This window comes from Perissodus microlepis, chromosome 20 (genome assembly GCF_051167445.1).
Source record: "Perissodus microlepis isolate ML-2025 ecotype Zambia chromosome 20, ASM5116744v1, whole genome shotgun sequence".
Taxonomy (NCBI): domain Eukaryota; kingdom Metazoa; phylum Chordata; class Actinopteri; order Cichliformes; family Cichlidae; genus Perissodus; species Perissodus microlepis.
Genome location: NC_140480.1, coordinates 27,623,003 through 27,630,803, shown reverse-complemented (window position 1 = coordinate 27,630,803; position 7,801 = coordinate 27,623,003). Strand labels below are relative to the sequence as shown.

Below are 7,801 nucleotides of genomic sequence, written 5' to 3'. Positions count from 1 at the left end.
TGTAGAGGTCAGGCCCTGCTGCTGGGGAAGAACATAAATGTGAGGGAAAGTAAGATAATTAACTAGAGAGGAAGGAAGGAAGTGATTCTGCAACACAAATATGTATTCAGCTTTAAACATTTTGTTCTGTTATCTAAATAAAACCATCTGAAAAGCTATGAGGGGAAGCCATTTGACTTTGAGCTGGCCTTACTCATGATAAAGTGTTTTTCAACAGGTGGGTGTAAGTCATGGTTCAGTCATTCGTCATATTTTGAGTGCTAGTCACGTGTTTATACTTTCACATGTCTATGGTAACTTGTAAGTAAATGTAATAGAATAAAAAGTACAATATTTTTCTCTCATGATGTTTAGTACAAGTCTAAAGTAGGATAAAATGGAAATATGTAAATATTAGTGCCCAAAATTGCAGTTATTCAAACTTCTTGAGTAAATCTACTCTACTTATCTAGATCCAGAAAACAGTATGATTAAAATCAGCTAAAAACAACATAACCACAACTGTTTCATATTTTTTGCAAGACTTCCATTGTTTACAATGACCAGAACTGCAATGGTCCTGGCCAGAACATCCTGCTGATTATTTCAAGCTGTCACTAGCAGTGTGGTTCTATAAATAGACGTCCATGTCCTGTCAGTCTGTCCATCATCTCCACAGATAATAAAATGCATCAACCACCTGTTTTTATGAGATTTTCATTTTATACATGGGTGATTTAAAAAGCAAAACATCCCGCATAATAGCTGCATAAATATGAGCTTTCAATCTGTTTAACCCGTTTTATTGTTTCGAGCACCCAGTAAACTGTATTTCACGTCGAAGGATTTGTGGTCACTCTGTGTCTGCAGATTGTGAACCGACATGTCTTAAAAGAATGCTTGTGCCATCTAGTGGCCAAATATTGTAACAAGTGTAAGTCCAAACGTGTTTTAATAAACACAACATTGCAAAGTAAATATAATTTGAGCAACAACAAAAAATGCTAAATTTAAACCAGTCGTATGTCTGGAAAAAGGTAGAAGCTGAATTCACTCTGAAGCTCATTGACAAGCACGTCGGTTTTACCACCTCAAAGAAAAAATGTAAAAATGACATGTGATGTTTTGAGGGACTAGAGTCATGTGAGGGGAAAAATAAGTTTTCACAGGACTCTCTGATGGGCTAAGCACACCTTTACTGCTACCCCAGGGATTAAGATGATGTGAAGCAGCCAGGTGCTGCTAATCAAATGCAGCAAGTGTGACCACCTCTATAAAAGCTAACGTTTGGGCAGTTTGCTGGTCTGGAGCATTCAGGTGTGTGTTAGCACAATGCCACTATCTTCCCAGCAATGGATGTCCTAGTAAATTTACCCCAAGGTCAGACGGCAATGCTCAACGACTGCAAAAACCTCAAGAGCTACATCTCAGACCTTACAGGCCTCGGTTAGTATGTTAAATGTTAACGTTCATGACGATAAAAAAATTTGAAAACGACTGAACAAGTATGGCCAGTTTGGAAGGCTGCCAGAAGAAAGTCTCTTCTCTCTAAAATGAACATGGCAGCACAGCTTAAGGTTGCCAAGTTGCAATAAATCACAATACTTCTGAAACAATGTCTTTTGGTCAGACAAGATCACAGTGAAGATGGTTAGCCACAGTGCACAGCGCCACATTTGACGAAAATCACATTTACCACATAAGCACAAACACCTCATTCCAGCTGTCAGCACGGTGGTGGAGGGGTGATTATATGGGTTTGTTTTGAGGCCACAGGACTTAGGAACCTTGCACTCACTGAGTCAACCAGGAATTCCTCTGTACACCAAAATACTCTAGAGCCAAATGCAAAGCCATCTGTCTGACAGTTAAAGTTTGTCCAAAAATGGGTCGTGCAACAGGACAATGATCCCAAGCACAGCAGCAAATCTACAAGAGTAGAAGAAAGAATGAAAGAATCATGGTGTTGTAATGACCCAGTCAAAGTCCAGACTTCAACCTGATTGAAATACTGTGGATTTATGAGCTGTGCATAAATGAATGCCTGCAAACCTCAATGAACTAAAGCAAGGCAGTAAAGAAGAGTGGGCCACAGCGGTGTGAGAGAGCAATAAAGTCATATAGAAAACAATAACTTCAAGTTATTGCCGCTAAAGGTGGTCATACAAACAACTGAATCATAGAGTGTATTTTGTTTTTCACAGGACTGCATAACCACTTGTGTGTTAATTTGTGCCTTGATTAAAAACAAGATGCAGCATGTTTGTTAGTGAGGGAGTGACATGCGAGAAACAGTTCTGGCTTCACTGTTTGTTTACAGTCATGAGAGCGCCTTTCATCTACATCTCTTGCAAAAAAAGATTGAATTAATCTAACAAAGTCTGCAGCTCGTCATCAGTACTGTGGTCATAGAGGGCACTCGGTGTTGCAGAAGTCTCCTGACTTGAAGAACTGGTAAATGTTAACCAGCGGGAACATAATGACGGAGCCCACTAGTGAACCCATCTGTGTCGCAGCTCCACACCAGACCAAAGCGTTGTGGCTCCGGTCTCTCAGGATGACACCCACCATGACTTTGACATAAGACAATGTCCCAGTAAAGAAGAGCCATGAGAGCACCTGGTGAGAGTAAAACAAGAACACAGACTCAGCAGCTCATTTGGATGTTAATCATTATTTTAACAGTGTTTGTGACTAAAAAATAGACTCTGATTTCACACTGAGTAATGATGTTGCCTCATCATAAGTTATGAGTGAGCAGAGTTCAACGCTCAGGACGTTTATGAAGGAGGTTTTGTACTTTTGTACACACCTCTCTTAAAGAACATGCTTGCGTTTCACTCACAATTATCGCCTCTCCCACTGCAGACCCATGAAGCAAAGGACAGGGACTCATAGCTGCCATGGCCATGTTATAGCTGCCAAATCCCGTCCCCACCACCACCAGAAGGCCGAGAAAGACCAGCGACCTGGGCGCAAAAGACGTCTGTTATCAGCAGCAGTTAGTTAATTTCTCGGAATCCAAAGGCAACTTGTCTTTCAAGTGAATAATTCAATGGACCTTGTGCCCAAGCAAATATTTGAGTGATAGTGGGGGAAAAAAACTTGTTAATAACAACCAGGTACCTGTAAGCACACTAAAGTAGAGTTTGCTTGCTGTATGGTAAACACTTCTTTTCTAAAGAGCTTGCAAAAATCATGATGGGGATAAAATCCACACTCCTCTTTAGAAAATGTAAGACTTGGGGAATCCAAATGAGATGAAAAAAGTGTCTTTGTCTTCAATGCTAAGGTGCTGTAGTATCATACCCAGTAAACATGCTTAATCAGCCTTTTTTAACTCTAATCGTCACAACAACCTTTGTGCTCTTAGATGTGACTAAAGATTGAGACTATAATAAGGAAAGTGTTTACTGACGTCATAGATTAGAGGAGCAGTATGTTCATTTTACAATCTGACCTACTTTTTGCAGGTGCTGTGGTAAGCACTGCTGCCTCACAGTGAGACGCTCCTGGGTTTGAGTCTGCCAGCCAGTCAGCTTTCTTTCTTTGTGGAGTTTGCATGTTCCCCCCAGCTCTGCGTGGGTACTTCTTCCCACAATCCAAAAACATGCATGTTAGGCTAACTTTTGATTGTAAATTGGGTGTGAATGAGCATGAATGGTCATCTGTCTCTCTGTGACAACCCTGCAAATGACTGGCAACCTGTCCAGGGCGTACCCTGCTTCTACCCCTGTGACAACTGGGATAGGTTCTGCTCTTCCCATGACCCTAAATTAGATGGCCATTCTTCAGTGTCCATTATATAGTATGTGTCCAGTGTCTATTACAGATCAAGCTGTGGACCCATAACCTGCAGGCCAGGGGATCAGCGTTTATGAGTTATGAGTTATGTTCAGTAAATGCATCTGTAAACTATTTACCAACATAGCAAATTGATCCACGTGTTTTTGATTTGGTACAGATTTTACCCTGCATGCTTTTCCTGATTCAAGCATTTATCCAGGTATGGGACCGACACAAGAAGTACATTAGCTTGTGACCCCCTGAGGCTGGCTTTGTGTCTCCTCCTAGTCTGAAAAATGAAGCCATTGCAGAAGTACCTTAAACTTGCATTTCCTTTATTTATGACTTCAGTAAACAATTTTCTAATCACTTTATGATCTCTGTCACCAGTATATGGATTGAATATGATGTTCACGTTACGTCATGCTTCAATTCAGAGTAACATTAGAATAGGAAGGAGAGTATATTTTAGAGTGGGCCTACTGTATGACTGACAATGTGTTACCATGTAAGTCTGCAGAGTCCCTCAGTTTCACTACTTGCTTGTCACATCCAGTTTAAAATAAAAAGATGGTTCGGCTTTACAGCTGGACTAACTAATGAGCAGTTGAGGGATTATTTTTCCATAATTCATCATCTACTAAGAAAGACTCTGCTCCAAGTGTTGTTGTTTTTGCTCCTTGGCTCTCTCTTAGCTTTGAAATACATTTTTTCCAGAGACTGAAAACTGTGGATGTTGGCCCTCATTTTTCACACTGGACAAACATTAGGAAGAACAGAGGAAGTCAAATCTGCTTCGGTGTTCATCAGGACACTTGAGTTTTGGTTTCATACAGACTTACAATGATAAAATATTATTACCTGTTTTGGATGAACATTGCAAGAGTACAGGCCACTGGGTTGGCCACTGATGCCAGAGCTGCAGAGAGGTGATAGGCCAGGTTCCCGTATGGCATACAGGAGTATGTTTGCACAGAGGGAAGCAGGCCGTTGGTTGCACTATTAACCCACACCACCAGAAAGTAAATGAAGGTCAGCTGGTACACGGAAGGTTTTGCCACCAGATGTCTGCCCTGGGCAACCGCCTCACCATTGTTTTTTACGCTTCCTCCATCAAGATCAGCCCCTGAGTTATCCAGATAGGAGCTGACAGACACTACTGTATCCTGCACAAGGTTCTCAGTGGACAGCTCGTATGTCCGAGGGAGTCTGTTCAGTGCAACAAAAGCAGCCAGGCTTATGCACATCATGGCTGCTAGGATGAAGAAAAACACCTCGGTGGAGAAGTTTGGGGGAAGATACTCCGTATGTAATGATCCTGTGTGGTTTCCTGCAGTCTCAGAAGAGTTGACGCATTTGGCCATACCCACACCCTGAGCTAGAGCAACTACACCAGGAATGAAACCACTTAGCCCCTCTCCAATATAATAAGTGGTAATATATTTTGCTGGAAGCTGCATCATAAAAGGTAAGAGGGTAACTGAAGAAGTGCAGTCCACCAGAGAAAGGAAGAAAGTTATGATAAAGAAGGCTGTGCTACGTGATGCCCCTATAAAAATCGTGGTCCTGTCCCAGAAGAAGGCAAGCAGGATGCAGGACAGGACACCGATGGAGAGGATGGAGTAAATGACAATATACTCTTTAAGACACCCTGGGTACAGTTTGTGCATCAGGGTGACCAGCAGAGGTCCCACGTTAGCCAACTGGATAATTACTGTTAGGTAGGAGGGTAGATCCCAGCCTTCAGGGAGTGCGTTGACAATGAGCGGCAGCTCCACCCACAGTCCGTTCACAGCTACCCAGGAGCCAACGCCAAAGGCGCAGGCCAGAAAGTGGACGAGCAGAGCCATACTGCAGGTGGATCAGTGTGAAAAAGTCTGCGGAAATAAATTAATAATGATGCATCAGTATGTAAGAAAAGTGCCGTGTAATGCTGTTGTGTCTGGGTGTTCCCAAACTCAGGGTAAATACCAGGGGTCTCAAACTCGCGGCCTGTATATTGATGTGAAAAAATATAATGCAGTTTGGCCCTTGAAGTTACTTTTTTTTTGTTAGGAAGGATTTGTTTGTTGTTGAGTGCAATGTTAATAATAAAATTATTTAATATGAAGGCAATATGAGCAGAGAGTACAAACATGTTGAGGGATTGACTGTGCTAGTTCAGTGAGAGTTATTTGTAAACAATTTTCACTAGCAGTCAAAAACTAATGTGTCCACTTATGTCTGCATTTTTATATTGTTAAACACGAACAAAATTATAGCAGAAGTGCTGCCACGTGTCTGACCAGAAAGAGAGTACCAATGTGTTTATTTGGTAGTTCAATGAAGGGCTTCAGTTAGTTAAGTATGAGGAAAAAAATCCATTCACATTTGTTGTTCTGTCTTGTTATACAATATTTGACATTTTAAAAAACAAAGAGAAAAAACACTAAATTTTCTGAAATATTTGTGGGTGTTTTCTTGTTTGTTTGTTGTTTGTACTACTTGAACACTCAAGTGGCCCTCCACTGAGATGACAGCAGTGGCCCACAGCTCATTTGAGTTTGAGACCCCTGGTCTATACCAATGACTATACCAGTAATAATAATAATAATAATAATAATAATAATAATAATAATAATAATAATAATAACAGTTGGCATTCTTTTGAAACAAAAGAAATTCTTTTGAAACAAATTAGAACTATTCCCTTCTGGTTTTATGCCTCTACAAGCAAGGGAAGTTGAGGTCTAAACTTGACCTTTGACCTTTTACATATAAAATGCCATCACAGTCTAAGAGCTATGGCCACTTGTTTTGTGAGGTCACAGCGACCTTGATCATTGACCCCTAATATCTGATAAGCTCATTCTCAAGTTAAGATAAATGTCACATGAAGAAATTCATTCAAGTTCTTCGAGATATTGAGTTCATGATAACGGTACCAACAGACAGAGATCTCAAACAGAAACCACCTGCTCCTTTGTACAGCAACTGCTGGCAATATAAGTAAACTAGAAGCTAAGTAATGTGACAAGCAGTACCTGTGGTCCCGCTGTCTACCACACTGTCAGTCATGCTTTCCTCACCTGTATAGACTTTCATGCCTGAGATGTGTTTTATTGTTGTAGCCAGTAAAGCTGAAGCAACTCATCGTTACTTTGTAGTTAATTTGCTGAAATGGATCGTATTTTATATTACTGATGCTATATTTTGTTTCTTTATTTCTTCTCATAACAAATATCCAGCAGTTAAAATAAATGTAGACCCATGTTACAAATGTAAATCAGCATAAAACAGAAATACTTTTATCCCACTGATACCTGCGATACAGTGTAGTGGTAGTTAGTCATTACCCAAAATAAATAACAACCTTTTCAGCATTAAGAAGGGTTCACACCTGCAGTGGCTGGTACAATTTTCACATTACTTTCAGACATTGTCGAGGAATTCAACAAACCATATGTGCCTGCCCATCTCTTCCTCTTCACATTTTCACTCTGTCTTTGTGCATGCGTGTGGCTTTCAAACTGATCTCATGATGAAATAAGTCAGAAGGCAGTCTTGTGATAAACAGAATTTGAAGAAGCTGACACTGAGGTTGCTGACAAACACAGTGTTATACTGTACTTTAAATGATGTGGTCAGTTGAGATAATGAGGTTAAAAGAAAAACAGAAATTACAGTGTTTGCACGCACTCAGTACTGAGCTCTCGAGTAAATGCACTTCCTTTTAGATACAAAAAATGTACTTACAAGTTGTTTTAATCCTCGGAGGCGCTGAATAGGACTTGCTGTCATCTTACAAAAAGATTACTGACTGGTCTTGCGTAAGCACATGCTGGTGGGACTCGTGTGGCTGCTGTGTAGGTCAGAGTCCACTCCTGCACCAATGATCAGCTCCACCAGATAACAGGGGGTAGTGTCTTCCTTTATTAAGGTCAAGTTAGTCTTTAGCACTTTGAGGAGCTCGCACAGACAGCTAAAAGAATAAGACAATAAAAAAATAAAAGTGATAATTGTTTTTGACTTTTCAAACGCAGCTACAGGGGGGAGT

At 40.7% G+C, this 7,801-nt stretch overlaps 1 protein-coding gene across 1 annotated transcript; it reads right to left on the bottom strand.

Annotated features, from left to right (window-relative positions):
- Window positions 1-263: 263 nt before the first annotated feature.
- On the bottom strand, window positions 264-7,573 carry slc52a3-1 (solute carrier family 52 member 3-1). Its single transcript, XM_084918187.1, has 4 exons — window positions 7,501-7,573; window positions 4,627-5,642; window positions 2,825-2,948; window positions 264-2,598 (listed from the first exon to the last, which is right to left on the bottom strand). The coding sequence occupies exons 2-4, from the start codon at window positions 5,613-5,615 to the stop codon at window positions 2,386-2,388; spliced, it is 1,326 nt and encodes a 441-aa protein (XP_084774313.1). The 5' UTR covers window positions 5,616-5,642; window positions 7,501-7,573; the 3' UTR covers window positions 264-2,385.
- Between the last annotated feature and the right edge of the window lie 228 nt (window positions 7,574-7,801).